At 48.5% G+C, this 19,271-nt stretch overlaps 1 protein-coding gene across 3 annotated transcripts in view; it reads right to left on the reverse strand.

The window, feature by feature from the left end:
• NTRK3 (neurotrophic tyrosine kinase, receptor, type 3) overlaps positions 1–19,271 on the reverse strand; it is a 359,989-nt gene that overhangs the window by 246,510 nt on the left and 94,208 nt on the right. For all 3 annotated transcript variants that reach the window (XM_008566759.1, XM_008566758.1, XM_008566760.1), the window contains exon 4: positions 8,847–8,915. In XM_008566759.1, the coding sequence (XP_008564981.1) occupies positions 8,847–8,915 (69 nt within the window). The remainder of the gene's footprint in view (positions 1–8,846; positions 8,916–19,271) is intronic.

Here is a 19,271-nt window from a genome sequence, read left to right on the forward strand (position 1 = left end):
CCTTCCCTCACCCCTGACCTCATCTCCTACTCAGCGCCCACTCCTCCTCAGCCACACCCACCCTGCTGTTTGCAAGGTCACCCGCAGGACTGGTTCATTCCTGCCTCAACACCTTTGAGCTCACTGTCCCCTCTGCCTGCAGAGCTTACCCAACATATCTGCAATACTAGCTACCTGACTTCATTAAGGAATCATACAGCCTTCTCTGACCACCTTCTATAAAAAAGCCACCACCCACCCCTGACCTAACACAGCTCAGTCCCTTGCCCGGCTATTTTCTTCTTTCCATTGTTTGTCACCACCTGAATCACTTTAAATATTTATTTTAGTGCGTGTGTTTGTTTTTCTGTCTCCCCAGATAAAAAATTTAGCTCTATTGAGGTCACAGACATTGCCTGCTATGTCACTGCTATATACCCAGTGCCTAAAACTGAGTTTGGCACATACATTCTTGTTGAATGAAAGTGTGTGTGTGGGGGAGAGAGAGAGAGAGAGAGAGAGAGAGAGAGAGAGAGAGTTTCTCTCCCTGGGGGAGTAGGTAGGTGGTTAGCTATTTCCAGGACACACACAAAGCCCATCTTGGGACCAGCTTTATTCCTTCACAAATTCCACAAACCTAAATAAGCACCTGCTCCATATCTGGCTGTGGACTGAGTGCTGCTGATACAAAGATGAACAAGACAGCCCCTGTCCTCCAGGAGCTCCCAGCCTGGTAAAGAAGAGTGTCTGATGGAAGAAGAGTAAAGTTCAATGCCCTCCTTCTCCACTGATTTTCCTTGTGACTGGAAGCAAGTCTCCCCTTTTCGTGGGGTTGTTAGGAGGACAATGACCATCATCAATCAATGCAAAACGCTTAAAGTAAAGAGCACTCAATAAACCTGAATGCCTGGATCATTAGGGGAAACACAATTCTCTTTCTGGACTACTAAGGGGATAATCTGTTGGCACCCAGAGAAAGGGACACTTGGGTCACTGCACTAAGACCCAGGATATTTTTGACAACTGACAAATTCCAAAATAGTTAAGCCTGCATGAAAATTAATCAACTTCCAGGAAAAAATGAGACTCCTAGGCAGGGAAATCAGTGTTTCCTAACCACTGGGACACCACAGGTAGAATGTGGCCAATACCCCTAAGGCACATCATCCTCTTAGCCTTAATGTACCCAGGACTTCTCTCTACACATGGGACTCTTTCAGAAAAGGTGAAGAGAAGAGAACTAACCTTTATTGAGCTTCTGCTTCTTACAATGACCCAAGGAGATAGCTGGTATTGTTCCCATACAGATGAGGGAGTCTCCTTGATGGCTGAAGGGGTTAAGTCACATGCTCAAGGTCCCTCAGCTGGTGTGTGACAGAGCAGAGTTTCAAACCCCAGTCTGTTGGACTCCAAAACCCATGCACTTTGCACCCCATCTGTCATGTGCAAGGCACTGCTGGGTGCAATGGGAGATGCCAAGAGCAGTAAGACAGGACTCCCGATGGCAGGAGCTCATGCAGACAGACGAGGGGAGCACTAAAGGGAGGTAACAAAGGCAGAGGGAATGCTGTAGACTGGGATAAAGACAGGAAAGAAAGGATTGGTCAGGGCCGAGAGTTTGTCAAGGAGCGCTAGGAAATAAAGCTGGAAGGGCGAGGGGAAGCCAGATGGTGGAGGACTTTCACTGCCACAGCAGGAAGTTTGGAGCTCATCCAGGAGGCAGTGGGAAACCACTGAGGCCCTTAGAGCTGGAGATTGGTATGAACAAAGCAAGTCTGTAAGAAGAGCAGTCCAGCAACAGTGCACAAGATACACTGGAGGGAGGACCGCTAGAGACTGGGACACCAGTTAGGATGCCTTACAAACACAGGATCCCCGTTACAGTTGCATAGGTCATGCTCTTCTCAAAGGACCCAGCCAAAGGGACGAACAGGGGATGAAATCCAGTCTGCACATCCCTGGCCAGACCCAGTGCCCTGGCATGAAGCTACAGCCACCCAGAGGGCCGTCTTTTCTAACTCATACATAGGCACCACCGAGGCTGCCAGGGTCTAGGTCAGTGTTCTCAAACTCTTGGTCTCAGAACTCCTTTTCACTCTTCAAAAGTTCCTGAGAGCTCCAAGAGCTTTTGTTTATGTGGGTTATATCTATCACTATTTACCATGTTAGAAATTGAAACTGAAAAAATGTAAATACCAACATACATCAGCACAAATTCCATTAGTCATCAGGACTATGATATTATCACACATCATGTGGCTTCTGGAAAACTCCACTGTCCACTCATGAGAGGATGAAAGTGAAAAAGACAAAGAATGTCTTAGTATTATTATCAAAATAGGTCACCTCATGGTCTCCCTCAAAGGGTCTTGGGGACCCTAAGGGACTCTGGACCACCACTTGAGAAATGTTGCCTAATTAATAAGGGCCTGCAGTGGAGTGGTAAAAATTGGGAGAGGGAAGGGAAAACCATGAAACCTCATAAAGGAAAACAAGGCAGTATCGGTGTTTTGTTGAGGATAGAAGAAAAGGAAAGAGAAGAAGGACTCAGGAAGATGAGGTTTAAGCTTCAGGGGACAGGAAAGCAATGGCGGAGGGAACTGTTTTTGGCTGAAAGCAGAAGAGAAGAATCAGTGGGAAGGAGAAGAGGAAACTATTAGGAGTGGGGTGGGGGCAGGGTTGGGGTGGGAGGGAGAGAGGAAGGTCCTGGAGGAGGAGAGGGAAGGACAAGGTCAGGAAGCCTTGGAGGTGTTTGCCTCGGGGCTACGGGGCTACTACGGCAGGATGCCTCATGGCTGAGAAACGAGACAGAGAAAAGAGAAAAGGTGGACAGGCGAACATGAGAGAGAAGAAAAGTAATAGGATAATAATCTTTCCATGGCACTTTCCTTAATGCCAACACCATGCTAGATGCTTTCGGCACCACCTCATCTAACCCTCACACCAGGAGGAAACAGAGGGAAGGCAGGCACTTCGAGGGTTTGCGTAGGAAAGCAGAAAGTCAAATTAGCTGCCCAGTGCGTGTGGGCAAGGGAGGCCCGACGAGGTGGAGCGGTCTGGATTCCCAGTGCAGGGGCTGTGAGGAGAGGCCTGGCAGCCCGGCTGGCAGACACGTGGATATAAGCCACTGAACCAGGTCAGCATGGTTTTCCCAGCTTCTCGCTTGACAAGCTATGGTCATTCATTATTAAGTAGGTGTAAAAATACAAATTATCCACCTGGGTGGGAAAGACTAGACAAGTGAGGGGCTTGGCAAGCCACACCGCACTTATGCAGTCCCGCCTCTGAGCCCTGTCCTGCTGCAGACCCCAACATCTTGGCAGCCCCCAAAGGCAGACAGTGCCGGTGTCCTGAGGCTGGCAGTAGAATTAGGTGAGACGTTTGGGAAGTGCTGAGGATGCTGCCAAGCACAGGCTCAGCAACAACATTTCTGGTTCCTTCTATTTTTTCCCTCCAGGAACAGGACCTGATCCAGCAGAAGGAATGTACCTTGAGATCTGGTCCTTTGCTGCAGTCCAGAGTCTCCTGGAGACTGCAAAAGAACGTTGGGGTTTCCCCCCATCCCTCTGGACTTTCCTTCTAAAGAATAAGACACAAACACACAGCGGAAAGCATTTAGAGTCTTAAGATAGTGGCACCCTGGGTAGCCCTCTGAGCAAATCCACAATCGCCTTCATATCCTGACAAGAGAGGGTTCAAGCGGTAAAGTGGGAGAAACGTAAAAACCGGCAAGTGCTAGGTCTAAATGACGCTGTCCATTTTGTGTCCCTTCTCCCCTCAAAACAGGTCCCACACAGAGGAGCCTTCAGGCAGGCCTTTGGTGGGAACTTGAAGCACAGCTTTCCAGACTCCATCAATAATGCAGGCAGCCCTATGAATAACACAGCAGCAGCTGCTTCAGGGCAAAGCTTACCAACACCCAGCCCTTGCCCCAAGATGGCTCAGGGCCTAATTGCAGGGCCCTGGGGGCTTCCCACGGACTAACTCAGCCCCACCCGGGCTGGGCACCCAGGCACTTTGCAGCACAGCCTAGGCCATGACTGGGTGTTTAGAAAACACTGATTTCCCTCCGGTCATCACTCTGGGGGTTTTCTTCTCCCCTCCACAGCATTGGAGCTGCCAGTGGCAAACCTGGGGCCAGGCAGTGGCAAATGGGGAGGAGACCCAGGTCAGCAAGGGCAGCCCTGCTGTCACATGGCAAAGGATACCAAGAGGGACAAGCGATCAGCGCAGGCCTCTTGAGATAATAACAGTCAGATGGCAGGAAAAGTACGCAAACAAAAGGCCCCAGGCGCATCACCTTGAGCAAATATAACAGGTTGAATTGTGTCCTCCAAAAGGATATGTCCTAGTCCTAACCCCAGGTACCTGTGAATGTGAACTTATTTGGAAATAGAGTCTTGGCAAATGTAATCAATTTAAGGATCAAGAAATGATAGCATCCTGGATTACAGGTGGGCCCTAAAGCCCATGACCAATGTCCTCATAAGAGAAGGGAGAGGAAGATGACAGACAGAGAGACAGGGAAGGCCATGTGAGACAGAGGCAGAGACTGCAGTGACATAGCCACAAGCCCAGGGACACCAGGAGCCACCAGAAGCTGGAAGGGAAGGCGGCCCTGCTGACACCCTGATTTCAGACTTCTGGCCTCCAGACAGTGAGGAAATAATTTTCTGCTGTTTTCTGCCACCAAGTTTGTGGCAGTCTTTGAAGACAGCCTAGGAAACAAATGCAGCCAGCAACTTCCTCCTCCAAGTCTCTGTTTTAACATCTGTAAAATGGGAGTAACTGTGCTCGAACCTCCTTCTTCACAAAGGTATGATGAGATTAAAAAGGGTTATAAAGAGGCCAGAAATTATTATTATAGTAATACCATTATTAACATTATTGTTTAGAGATTTCTCTGAGAGCTTGCAAAGTGGTCACAGCCAAGACTGGAAAAAGGAAAGTGCTGGGATCAACCCAAACCCATCCCTGATCCCGAGTTAATATTTTACCAAGTCAATTACATCTGTAAATTATACCAGAGGTAATTATCACCTTGCTTTAAGAAAATGAAATATTCCAATCTATTTTAATCATGTCTGCTCCACGAGTCCAGGGTATTAAGAGAAGCCTGTTCAAGATACGTTAATGGCCCTTAGGGTATTTCTGAAGGGTTTCTGTGCTGTGGGTTCACATCCTCCAGTGCCTTTTGCCACTGTCATAGCCTCAGTTGTATCATGGGATTCAGAATCCAGGCTTCTTTTCTTCTTAATTCATTATTTGTCTCTAAAACAACCTCTCCGATTCTTGCTCTGATTTTTAGACAGACTGTTCGAGTCTTCTCCGTGAGGGAAAAACACCATCTTGCCATAACCAGAAACTTCTGAGAGCACTGTGCAATGCCAAGTCAAATGTCTTCAAACCTGTGCCATTGAGATAGCACTGGCTACGCCAAAGCACATCTTGCAAGAAGCGTCTAGCTCGCTCCGTAAGAGGAGCACTGCCTGGACTAGGGGGTGACAGGGAGGATGCTGTGAGCCAGGTGCTCGGCCGGGACCATCCCTCTCATCTCACGAAAGTAAATGAGAGAAGGCAAAGGAAGGGTCTTAGCATGTGGCAAGGACTCTGAGACAGTAACTTGTTTGCTTTTTACTGTAATTCTACCCAGAGGAGCCCCCATCTTAAGAGGGGCTTCTAGAAAGAGTCGTGGAGCATGCAGGATGTGTTGCCGATGGTGATGACGCCAAAAATCAAAATACTAATTCCCAGATTTACCATTGACTAACCACATAAACTTGGACTAGTTGTTTAACATGGCCGAGCCTCAAATCCCTCATTTGTAAAACAGGTTGTAACGATACTTCCCTTGTGGGATTGTTCTAACGATGAGACAGGACCTGGGACACGTTAGGCGCTCAATACATGCATCTTCTTTCTCCTTCTTTACTACTGGAAAAGTAGCAGACACTCGGCCCTTCCAATGGGGCATCTCAACAGCATCAGTTCTAATATCAAGGGTCCTCTATTGGGGGTAGAGCTGGCTGGGGGTATGGCAGAGATCCTCAGCGACAGAATGAAAAGTGCTAAGAACTTGTTGAATACCCTTGTTTGCCCCTCTGTTCCTGCAGAAGGTCACTCAGAGCCTCACACTTCTGGCTTGTGACTTTCCTGGCTGCCACAGCATGCCGAGCCCTCTCTGCTCCGGGGCCAAAATTCTTTCTTCTTGGAAATACCAGACCCATCCCCACCCCCCAGCCCAAAGGTTCCAACAGGCAGGCCCTGGCAGTCTAGGTGGCTCATGGCAGATGGCGCCACGTGGACTAATCAGGAAGTCAGACAAGAAAATACTACCCCCGCTTCCATTTGCCAGGAACTGGAAATGTTTGGATTTTAATCATAGCCACCGCTAAGAGCCAACACGCAGCCCCGTCAGCCAAAAGATAAATTTTCCACTCTCAACATTCAATTCTTCCTCAAAAAATAGACCCCTACCAGGGCAAATGCTCCTTAGAAGGGGGTTTCTTTATTCTCCAATATAATTTTTTCTTATTTAACAATATGACAGAAATAAAATACTGCACGGACACGGTGGCACTCACATACTGACTCGCACTGGAGGGAACGTCTTCATTTCTCCGTAAGTCACATCTACCTCGCTGGTGTATTGATCTCAGGCAAAGCTGAGTGCCGAATCCCATGATCCTCTGGGAGTAATCTGACATTTTTTTTAAATATATATCCACCGAACAACTGTTTCTAAAAGTCCATGAAACAGGTCACCAGGGCAGCAGCACACCATTGATTTAGCATCCAGTGATTCTTTTAGAAAGAGCACTGAACGTTTTCTCAATAACTCAGCCAACAGCAGACCCCAGATGTCCCCTGGAGAGAAGCTATCCCTGGCCTCCCCCAGATGGAGGGGACAGGTGTTCCAGGAGAACTAAATGCAAGACTCCCAAGAAAGAGAGCCCTTAGGACTCCCAATCAATTCTAGGGTAACTTAAGAAAGAACCACAATCATGTACTTTTTGAAAATTATTGTAATAAATCCTTGCATTGGAAACAGATTGAAAAGGTTGGGAGATAGCTGTCTATAGCAGTCAAGGTTTTGAGTGCACACACTACCACTTATTTAATGGGTGACTTTAAACAAGACACGTAACCTTGCTAAGCACCTCAGTGTCCTCGAATGTGAAGTGATAGTAATAATTCCTACCTTATAGACTTGTCATAAGGATTAAATTAAATAACATGCATAATTTAATAGATTGCTTGGCACAGTGTCTAGCACAGAGCAAGAGCTCAGAAATCAGTGTTATTAGTAAATAGTAGCAGTTATGCTAATTTATCGCTAAGGTCTTTTCCACCTGCAAACCTAGGAATGAATACAACACGTCACATGTAACAGTCTGACATTTAGATGTCTGTGACATAGTCTTTTTTCTCAGTGTTTTATAAACAAATAAGTACACATTCACCTTTTCCTAGCTCAGGTAGGAGTTTTTATTGGTATACATCTGGATCACAACTATACGTAACTAAAGAATTCTGATCACTTTGCATATGGTGCCCACACCAGGCCAGTAGCCTGCTGGGAGGAGTACAATTCTAAGAAAGGAAAACAACCCATAGAAGTATTGCCCTAAACTCCCCAACACTTTTAAAGAGACAAACACTGTACTTCCTATCCCTGGAATGGCCTTTTCAAGCATCGTATGGGCATTTAGAACCATAAGGATAAGAACAAGGGTGTCATGGGGTCATAGCCTATTGGGATGCCAGATGTAAATATTCCCCTTCCTGACCAGCTGGGTCTGAAAAGGTAAGGTGATGACTCCTCTGTGAACTCAGGTCTTGCCACATGGAGGGAGAACAAGTTGAAAGGCCAACAACATAGGCAGAGGTCCAAGGTCATTGCCTCTTGGTAAAGATAGTAAAGCAATCTACATTCAGTGAATTTGGATCCGAGTCACCAAGTACATGGGAACACATGAGCAGTATCTCTGGAACCCTGAATCCCTAACTTCATCCATGCTTTAATTCCTTTTCAATTTATTCCTTGATTTATGCTGTCCTCCATGCACAGAGACGACCTCGATGACTCACACATCATCATGAGTTATTTTTTCCATCAGTGGTCATGAATTTTCATTTACCCAGCCAACATTTGTTTGTACAAAATGGCTGGCTGGGGTAGGGGTGCGCTGATCAGCTTTGGAATGCAGCAAGCTAAGCAGTCCACACGCAGGCTCGGTAAATACATGGCCTCCCCACCTCCCCCACTATGCCTATTCTTAAGCCAAATAGGCTGACAGAAGATCATGGGTGGTAAAGAGGACATGCAATCAGAACTTGGAAGGCCTGGGTTCAAGTCCCAGCTCCCCTAGTCCCTAGCAATGAAATTTTAGTTGAATCTCAAATGCCTTTCTAGGGTTCCGAATCCTCACTCATAAAATGCAGAGAATAATAATACATACCTATCATGACTCTTGTGATGATAAATCTAAGATCTTGTAAATGAAAGTATACCTGATAATCTACAGAGTTATGTATTGTGAATGTTATTTATTATGAGTTGATAACTACCCTTCATTATTATAAATATCAATACTATTATTTCTAATTACCTACAGATCACAAAACTAAGTCCTGATCAAAGATGAGATTCCTATCTTCTGAAATAGACTGTGTCCAGAAAGATCAAAAATCAAGCCCAGGGGTGGATCGCTGTCACTGAACATGGTACACTCTGCATCATCCAACCCAAGCAGCCCCTTCAGGAATGCACACCCAGCCTTCAGGTGGCTCCACTGCTTGACACTTCTCCCCACCCAACCACTGCCACCACCTCACTACCTGGACAGTCTTCTATCTGAACTTACAATTCCCGAAGACTCAGCGTCTGGAACAGCTGCCAGGAGAGTGTGGTGAGCCGGTTACTCGACAGGTTTCTGCAAGAAGGACAAATAAAGGGGAAATTAAAGGACAGATATGGCATTTATAATGCTCTTGGTAGAAAGCATGGTCATTTCTCTGGAGCCTGGCTTTGTTTTTCTTCTTCTTTGCTATATTCTGCTAGTGATACATCTGCTGATAGTTGAGGCCACAGATACGTTTGGAGAAGATTTTGAGGCCGTGTAAAGGGCAAGATTTTACAAAACAAAATTCCCTTGGTCATTTTGTCATATCCTCTCCCTGCAATAAAAGTTCAGGGAGCCTTTTAGAAGCCACCCTTCTCTAAGAGCATAGAGAGCTCTCAGGGTACACATGCCACCAAGCATCCTTCAAATTCACACAGGTCAAAAAACTCTTCAGGTCACCTAGGATTCCTCCTAGCTGGTCCCTCCCCTGGCAAACGTGCCATCAGTGATCAAGACATCAGCCTCTTCTTCACACGTCTGTTCTCCTCTTAATGGCTATTTAATTGTTCTCATTAGGAAGTAAAGGGGAAAGCAGCAGCCATTAGTCTTCTGAATAAAAGAAGAAACACGCCCACGGTTATTACTTTGCCAGGCTCAACAAACAACTTTTGATGCAATAACAGCCCTTGAAGGCAGCAGTTAGACACTGCTCGAATCGAAGTGGCACCCCAGGAACAATGTACTCATCTACTGATGAGAACGGACGGCGGAGCCGATTCCATTTAGGTAAATAGCTATCCACACACACACGAGTGTGTGCGTATTTGTGTCTATTAAACATGTAAGTAATAAATGCAAACACAGATTCTTGCTTATGCATACACACATATGCTTCCACATGCACCTATATTTAGATGACTTCTACAACAAATATTTATTGAGAGCCAAATATAGGCTACACTGAGGAATGAGGGGGTGGACCATTGAGGGGGAAGATAAGATCCCTCTGGAACCTTATATTCAAGTTACAAATGAATAGGCAGAAGGAAGAGTATAAACAAAGAGATGTAAGCAAGTGACTTGGGAGGGGGAGGGATCGGGGAAGTGCCTTCTGAGAGGACAGGCTGAGTGCTGGGGGAGGGGTGTTTGCAGTGGCAGCCGCCAGTGCAAAGGCCTGAGAGGTGACCGGTGCCAAGGAGGCCAGCCAGGAGGGACGGAGGGGCAGTGCTTAGGCACAAGCAGGAAAGGGATGTGTCATGCCACACCCACCTTGAGGAGGACTTTGAATCTTATTTTAAAGAGCAACGGGAAGGATAGATGGTCTTCAGTAAGGAAGTGACATAATCTAAAGACCGTTTTTGAAAATAGGAGACTGGAAGCCGGCAGGCCACTTAGGAGGCTGCGCAGAGGCGATTAAGCAGATGGATTCAAGGTAGGTGCTGGAGGTAGAGCCACCAGAACTTCCTATTGGATTGGATCTAGGAGAGTAGGGCAAGAGAATGGAGTGACCGGGTGAGTGGTGACATTGCCCGGTGAGATGAGGAGGCCTCCCAGAGTCACACGGAAGTGGTGGGGTCAAGATCCTTCCTCTTGAAACCATTAAGTTTGAGATACCTGTTAGATACCCAAGGAGAGAAATCAAACAACCTGTCGGATGCAAGGTCTGAAGCTCATGGGAGAGTTGAGGCTGGGTAAGAGCACTTAGTGAGAGGGTCTACCCAGTTCATAACAGGAGCAGGTATCCAAATACAAGAACAACCTTAGGGCTTCCCCTTCTTGTGTGAGGTGGCCCTACCTTTGGTGAGTTGGCTTGGTGCTACCTTGGCCTGACCTGTCTGGGTCTCTGAGACAGCCCGTGACGATGTAGGAGAGGCAGCCCCACTCTGAGGGTACAGGGGGCTGGTGGAGATGGAAAGGCAGGTGTCTCACAACTGCACTGTTCCACTAGGACTTTAGGACTCTAGGAGGCTCTCTAGGACGGCTTCCACGACCCCCCACACGCATCCACCTCCTCTCTGCAGGACTCAGAGTTCCAGTGTGACAGCACTTGCTCACTAGACACCTATAAATCTAAGTCATCCGCAAACTCAGCTCCACAAAACCCCTAATGACCCTATGTCTTATTTTTACAAACTTCCACCATCCCCCACTGATCAGAAGAGCTGCAGTGATGACCACTGAGGACACTAGCTGGGACAAAGCTCCCCACAGTGGCCCATCTCCTGACTAGAAGGAGGAGCAGGGGTCGGACATGCACAGCCCCAGAGTCGCTGACCCTACCCAGCTATTGGACCAGGAGCTCAGAACTCAGGGTCAAGGACAACATGTTTCAGTACCACCCTCTGGGTATCCATTACCATTAGCCTTTATGGCGTGTTAATAAATCTGAGTGTTTGACTCATCTAGGTAGAAATCTTTTGTTTTGCTCTGTATTTCCTGGTTTACTGTCTACGCACACACAGCAGTATCCATGGCAGCAAATGCTAGGCAAGTCCTAAACTTCCAAATTCACAAGGGAATCCCCCCAGAGCTTTGGAAAGACTTCCAGCCATCACCTTTAGCTCCCCACCCCACTCCAGTGCTCCCTTGAACAAAACCCACTGTTCTGACTCTGAGCAGCAGCATCGTGTGGGGAGCCAGCAGCCGGAAGCCCCAGGCTCGCTGAGCCCAGGGCAGCATGCCCCTGGTGAGATACAGAAGCAACCGGCTGGGACTAGCCGGCCAGGAGACAGGAGCAGACCAGGTGTGGGGGCAGCCTGGCCCGTCTCCAAGGGAGGAGCAGGCAGGAAGCCTGCCAGGAGTTCCAGGGAGCCCAAGGCAGAGAGCAGGCTGCCAGCAATGTCCTCTCACAAAGGTCATGCTTTGCTACATTAGGCAGAAATGTCAAGAGAAAATTGGATTCTGAAAGAAAGAAAATAACAAACATTCTGGGCAAATAAGGAATAAGAAATAGCACTACCTCCTTATTACAAGCTGGAGGAGGGATGGCGCCTGAGACACCTCCTAAGGGATGGCCGGACTCCTGCTCTCCCAGGGGGGGTCACAGCTTCATCTCCTTCTCACCCCTCCCCCACCACCTACCAAGCTCCACCTGGAGGAGAAAGGACCCCTGGATTCCTCCAGTTCTGTGTTGAGATGGAGCGGATCAGCCACTGCAACACTCGTGCACTCTGTCCACACACATACACACCCCCCAGTGCGTTTTCTCAGAGACGGGAATGCTGTGCTGCACTAGTCCAGGAAGGAGTGCAGTGTGCACAAACTGTGCAGCTGCACAGAGCGCCCTGCCAGAGACAGACATTCACACGGAAGTCAAGAAGTAAGGCACACATATATAAACACATCACAAAACAGGCAGAGTGCGCCTCTGGGCATCCTACCTACCCCGGTCATTTATAAACGTTCATAGTGCAGGGTAAAGGGGGAGACTGAAGCAGGGGGCTTCAATGGGATTTACCAGCCTCTCAGAACTCACTGCCCCTGATTTTTCTCCTAGCTGGTATCACACCTTTAGTCACCTGTCATCAGTTATTGATGAGCTGGCTACCCTGCTCATCAGACAAGAGTTTAATTAAGAACCATCCTGTCTTTGAGTCCCATAGCAGCCTCCTCCGGTGCCTCCTCCCTAACAGATCTATTACCAACCCTGTCTGACTTCTGCTTGGGTCAATGGCCAGTTTCCAAGCCACCTGACTACTGAATTAATTTGGTGAGCCATATTTTTATGAGATGTTGCATCAAACACTTTCCCAAAATTAAGCTCTGTGACATTGCCCCTTGTATCTCTCATCTGAGACTCCCAAACAAAGCCATTAATTTTGTCTTGCACAAATGGCTCTCACAGCCCAGATTCTGGGTCCAGAAGTAATAAACAATGATGATGTGGCCACTGGGTGCTCTGGGAACAAGGTGGCAGACACACATATGGCCAACTCTGGGTCCTGAGGAGTGATAGGGCTGAGATGGCACCTCCTACATTAACCCCATTGTGAACAGCAATCCTTCCAGGTGACCTCCCCTCTGACTAGTAATAACCTCAGCATCGGAAGCAGTCCCATGACCTTCCCAGTGGAAGCACCCAACTACAGCAGGAGTGGAGCCCTTGATTGGGGAGGATGTCACCCTCTACCCTGCAAAATCTACTGCCCTACAATAGGGTCAACAGGATGAACGCTGTTGCCAAGAGAAACCAACCTGATGAAACCAACCAAAAGATTATTGAAAGAGAACAGAGAACCAGGGGTATGCTCCACTTGCATGCCAAAGATGAATACCACCATCACTGATTTTTCCTAGAGGATCCATTCTGCTGCTGGCAAAAGGTGCTTTTTTGAGCACGGTATGGGCTTGGTGCATCCAGCATAGCTAACCAGAAAACAGTGAAGGTCCAACCACTTCAGGCCTGCAAGCTCCCATGGCTATGGCTTGCTAGCTGCAGTCACCATGATGCAAATCTTACTTCTTTCATCAATGAAGGTAGCATTTTGAAAGGCACAATTCTCCCTTCTTTAAGATCCAGTGCCTTCTCAGCTATCTGTCCTCTTCTTATTTTTCCCCATAAAAGAGATATCTCCTTAGTCTTTGTCTCAATTCATTTGGGCTGCTATAATAAAATACCATAGACTAGGTGGCTTATAAACAACAGAAATGATCAGTATTAGTGGTATAATGGTGAGCATAGCTGCCTTCCAACAGAAATGTATTTCTCACAGTTCTGGAGGCTGGGTACCGGCAGATTTGGTGTCTGGTGAGAATTGGCTTCCTCATGGACACTGTCTTCTCACTCCAATCTTCTGTGGTGGAAGGGCTAACTAGCTCTCTAGGGCCTATTCCATAAGGACACTCATGAGGTCTCTACCCCATGACCTAATCACCTCCCAAAGGCCATCACCTCCTCAGACCATTGCCTTGAAAATGAGGATTTCAACATATGAATTTGGGGGAGGGACATCAACCTTCAGCCCATAGCAATCTCCTCAGAGACAGCCAGTCCCTTCCTTGCCACACCATACCCGGATTCCTTTGAAATTGCTGAAAAATCTGGAAGAAAGGTTTAAAGAAGAGAATTTCCAGAGGCAGCACCAAATCCCACACAGAGCTTGCTGAAAAGGAACAACCCACAGCAGCCCATTTGTGACGGCCCACTGCCCACTTCTCCAAGAGCTAGGGAAGGTACACCTCATCAGTCTTGACCCTGAGACTTCCACACCCCTCGACCGCACCCCAGAGATGGCTGCAGCCCACTGTGAGGAGCTGTGAAGGTAGCTGCTGTCAACCTCCTTAGGTTAACTCGGTAGGAAGAAAGGAGGCACGATGCAAGCTTGTCACCAAGGTCTGCTGCCAGCACAGAGGAGCACCCACAAGCCAACCCCTTAAAATCTAGCGCCTTTGACAAGGAAGCAGGTGCTGCCACATCCAACGTTCCTCTTAAAGGCCAAGAAATATTTTTCTACATCATTGATACATTTGCTTTTCCCTCAATTAAATTGCTGTAAAAGGGGGTGGGGGTTAAAGCCATTTGAGCCATTTTTATTCAGCTAAATTACACTGGATGGCTCATTTAATGAACTTTAATGAAGCCAAAATGCTTTCTCTAATCAAATCTCAAGTGACGTGTCTGATGTCTTGACCTTAGATCAGGAGACTGGAGGCAGCTTTCGCTAAAAGGCTGTGTGCTGGGCTACACCAGGGTTTCCCAGAGTGTGTTCCTGAGACTCTGAGGTCTGCAGTGTGTTCATGGATATTACAAAGAGAAAAAACCACATTGCTTGAAAAATGTGCTGAACAAAATTAAACAGGCTTATTTACTGCAGAACTTCTCAGAGCCTTTGTTAAGAAAAGGATGCGGACTACTGACTTACTCATACTTACTGGACCACAAAAGCGTCTCCATGAAGCACCTAGGAAAATATCACCCCACTATAACATACTTAGAGACATGATGGTCCAGACCAGGGTCAGCGCACTAGCCTGCAAGCTAGCAGTCTGTTTTTGCAATTTTACTGGAACATAGCCACGCCCACCTGTCCCCCTTCATTCCCTTGTCCCCCATCTCATAGGAACAGTGTAAATGGTCTTCTCTAAGGATAGCTAGTACCACCCACTCTAAAATCTTCTTTCCCTCCTCTTTCTCCCACTGCGTTTTTCCTGGGCCTCAATCACAGCCCACGTCTCAGACTGCCAGCTTCGAATGTCAGCTGTGTGTGTGTTGGCCTCCCCCACCAGACTGCTTTTCTTGAAGGCAAAGAACCATTTCTTTCCAATTTAGTACCCTTTATAGCACCTGGAACCTAGTAAGTGCTCAATAAATGTATAGTGAGTTCAGCTGAAGTCCCATAAAACTCGATTATCTGAAGGGCCCCAAAACTGACCTGAGTTTCTGAGAACACAAGAAGGAATGCTTCTTTCTGCTAAGCAACCCCAGTGCAAGAAAGAGGAGCTCTGCAGGACCGCAGCAGAGATGAGGAGGCCAAGCACCAAAGACAACCCCACACCCGGCAGAGTGTGGCTTCTGTCCCCTCCCACCACCCTCCCTCATGCTCCTGTCCTGGGACCCAGGGACCTCTTTGGGTCCATGTAAAGCTGACCCCTCCATTGCCATGAAGTCACACAGCCACTGGGCAGCCAAGCCCGACTGTCCCAGAGGGTGCCGTGAGCGTGAGGGCACCCCCCCTACACACAACACTGCACACATTCAAATACCATGTGCACACAGATTTACACATACACTCATACATATACATACACTCACACTACACACCATACCGTGACACACACACACACAGTCACACACTCATACACACACACTCACTCATCACCACCAGCTATGACAGTCTGGCTCCACAAGGAAGCAGACTGAGAACTCTTCTTAGAAGGTCTGAGGACTTCTGCCTCCTTGACTCTTCCCTGCCTCTAAAACACATCCAGGTTCCTTCCCTTCAGGAGCCTGAAGGATAGCTGCTGGCCTGGCTGGGATGCCACTCCCCATTGCAGCCCTCAGTTCTGTGCTGCCTCAACCAGCAGGGCCTGTCCTGACCTCCAGCCTCCTGACCAGAACATGAATGGGTCAGCAGAGCAGGACCACGAGCTGAGTCCACGAGCCAAGATCCCAGCACTGGCAACCCTGCACCCCATGACCTCGAGGCAGGAATGCTTGTGCCAGTGTCAGCACAAACCTCCACGTCTCAGGGCTGAGGGGCACACTCAGAACCTCACAGAACATCAAAGGGACAGTACAGACCACCAACAGGGGGGTGTTGAGACTTGTGAGGCCCAGCCCAAAGAGACAATGTCTCTTTGTCACGGGGCAAGTCAGAGCTGGAGCCAGGACTCGGAGTTCTGGATTCTGATTATAGGGGAGGAAAATGAGGCTCCCAGAGGTGATTTCTGAAGTTAACCCAGCTAGATGGTAGTGGAAACTGGAAAATGCTCCAGGTCTCCTGATACCCAAACCCAGCAGCTGAGGGAGCCTCCCCTCTTGGCCTATGTGGGCTGCAGGGGTGACCTCTGATCCTATATGGGGCAGGAGGGGTAAGACACAGTCTTCAGCATCATGTAGGTCTGGGTGCCAGTACTTCCTCTGCTGCCACCAAGCCCTGTGATCTTGAAGAAGTTACTTAACCTCTCTGTACCTCAGTTTGTCCATCCATAAATCAGGGATAATAGTAGGGCATGTGCCTCTGAGTTGTGGTGAGGACTAAATGGAGCACGATGAATGGGGTACAGAAAGCAGGCGGCACAATGCCAGACCATTCATGCACACTCGATAACATGACATGTCACTATTCCTGCATGTCCTCCCTCCCTTATCTGCTCATCTATAGTCACCACCAAAGCCACAGCAGGCCCAGGCCCATTAAAACAAACACCAGAGGCCCAGGCAATGACCCCTGAATTAAAGCATCTTTTAATTCAGCAAAATCTCAGTTCACAAAATAATAAGGAAGCCCATTTTAATGAGACAACAGGTAGCACCTACTCCCCTGGGGATGTGCTGGTGTCATGCCCCTGCCTGCCTCAGCCCATCCCTCAGATGCTCAGGCCCAAAGCCCCACAGTCCAGAAGATGCAGCCTCACCCAGATGCCTGCGGGGCACAGGTTTGGTCTGACATGGACCTGCATCAGGGTATTCAACAGAGCACAAGGCCGGCTTTGTTTTTTCACACTGTCTGCATCACACCAGACCTTGAGTGTTATTGAGACTATTCTGGGGGATTTTGCTCCTTGGGAGGTTCTTTTCAGACAAATTAACAAAAAGCTAACTGCCCTGAAGCACGTAAGCTGTCTCTGGAGCCCCTGGTGGGCGCTGCCTGGCAAACATTGGGCGTTCCCACCAGAGGCCCACCCACCTGGGTTGAGAAGCAGGCCAGCCTGGCGCTGGCAGGAAGCTAACTGCCTCAGAGAGGCCCCAGCACATGAGCGAAGACCTGCTGATGTGGCCAAGGCATGACACTTATTTGGTACTCAAGAACTGTCGGGACAAGAGAAAAATCAAAGACACAGAGAACAACTGTGGGAACCCCTGCAGTTACTGACTAAAAGCAAAGCTGGGGCTCTGGAGGGAGGTGGGAACCAGAGTACCCTGCAGGCCATGCCCCCAGCTGATGAGAGAACTGCCCAAGGAGGCTCTGTCTGGGCTGGTGCAGACCTAGTCCAGGGAGGTGGGGGAGCCATGCTGCACTTCAAGCTGGAAGAAGCATGCTGCTGTTAATTACCTGTTAGCTATGCTAAGCACCTGTCCCCTCTCTAAGATCTACTCTTTGGATTAAATGAAAATCTATGGCTCTCTTAAAAATAAGAAAACTGAACAGAACACTGCTTTGGGCCTTTTCATAAAGAAATCTGATTAAGCCAATGCTGCATCCAATCCCACCTTCAAGATGAGAGGCCACCGGTACGGGCGCGACACCAAGGGTTGCGATCCCATTACCAGTCAGTAAAAAAGAGACAAAAAAGGGAAGAAAAAAAAAAAAAAGATGAGAGGCTGGAGTCAACACTGGCCGTGTGTGGGTTTGTGGAAAGCTTATAGGGGAGAGGTTCTCCAGAGTGGTACCAGAATCACCTGGAGGCTCATAAAAAGCAAATCTCCAGGCTCCATCCACCTCCCTGAGTTTCTGATTCAGTAGATCTGGAGGAGAATTTGCACTTCTAAGCAATTCCCGGGCTGATGGTGATGCTGGTACAGGAACCACTGTTTGAGAGCCACTGATCTAGTGAAATTTTGTTTTCCTGATGAGTTTACTTCAGCTCCAATCAAATCCCTCTGTCTTGAAGAGCTGGAAAATCATACATACATGAGAAAATGAAATGGCCATGTGTCTGGATATAAAGAGACAATTCATCAGGAGCTCAGGAATTCCTGCACAGGCTCCTGGGATCAAATGCCATTATTAATAACTAGAAAGGGGACTTAGCAATTCCCTTCTGAAACTTGGTGGGGGATCCCTATTGGGAGGGGCCACAAGGCAGTCTGGAGAAGGGCTGTTACAGCACTGGAAATGGACTAAAATGAGCAAGGTAGGACCCTGCTGCCCAAAGTGCCTCCTGGATTTGCAGGATGAGCGTGTTTGCTCCCCTGCCACATGTGCGCATGTGAGTGCGTGTACACACACACACACACACACACACGCGCGCGCGAGAGAGAGAGAGAGAGCCATTTGCTCAGCAGGATTTCCTGGAGTTTAGGGCCTGGGTTTACCACCTGGAGACTGTTTTAGGCAAACCCATGGGGGCTCCCTCTAGGAAAGAGGCCTTTTTGAACTCTGTGCCTGGTGAGCCCAGAGCATGAAGGTGGGCTAGAAGCCAGAGAAAGGGAGGAGGCAGTGAAGGAGGCCAGGCTGCCTTAGGGGAGATGGTCTGGAAAGAGAGCAGAGGAGAGGGAGGGAGATGAGACAAGAGGAAGAGTGTGACCAAGGCTGGAGCTGGGGAGCCTGGCGGTAGGAGGCCTGCCTCAGCCATGACCAAGAGGGTGCTGCTGGGCAGGGAGAGGCAGGGCCAGAGCCACACTCAGGAGGCATGATTCTCATGGTTGCCCAAAGAGGGTCCCCTTGAGGCCACAGGATGAGCCAAGAAACAGAAACCTTAGCTCAGTGCCTGAGGTATTGTCCTAGGAGCTTGGAGCAGAGTCAGCAGCTAGAGGTGAAGGGTTAACTGAGGCCACTCTCTGGAGTGGCCAGGGCAGAACAGCAGTGGCTTTGCTGACAGCTCCCTGAGAGCTTCAGCTGCCTCTTAACCAGAGCAGCTCAGGCTCCTGCCCCTCCCCCTTCCCAGACCAGGTCCTGTGGATTTGAGGAGCCATAGCTATACTCTGCCTCCCTTCCAGCAGAGCCTGAGAGGACTATGAACACCACTGGTGTTTGCAGCCTTCTCCTCCCCTACAGTTGGCCAAGAGACTCAGCCATGGGGATCATGTGAGGAACAAGGCAATGAATTCAGTTTTAGGACTGA

Source organism: Galeopterus variegatus, unplaced genomic scaffold, assembly GCF_000696425.1.
Source record: "Galeopterus variegatus unplaced genomic scaffold, G_variegatus-3.0.2 Scaffold268, whole genome shotgun sequence".
NCBI classification, from domain to species: domain Eukaryota; kingdom Metazoa; phylum Chordata; class Mammalia; order Dermoptera; family Cynocephalidae; genus Galeopterus; species Galeopterus variegatus.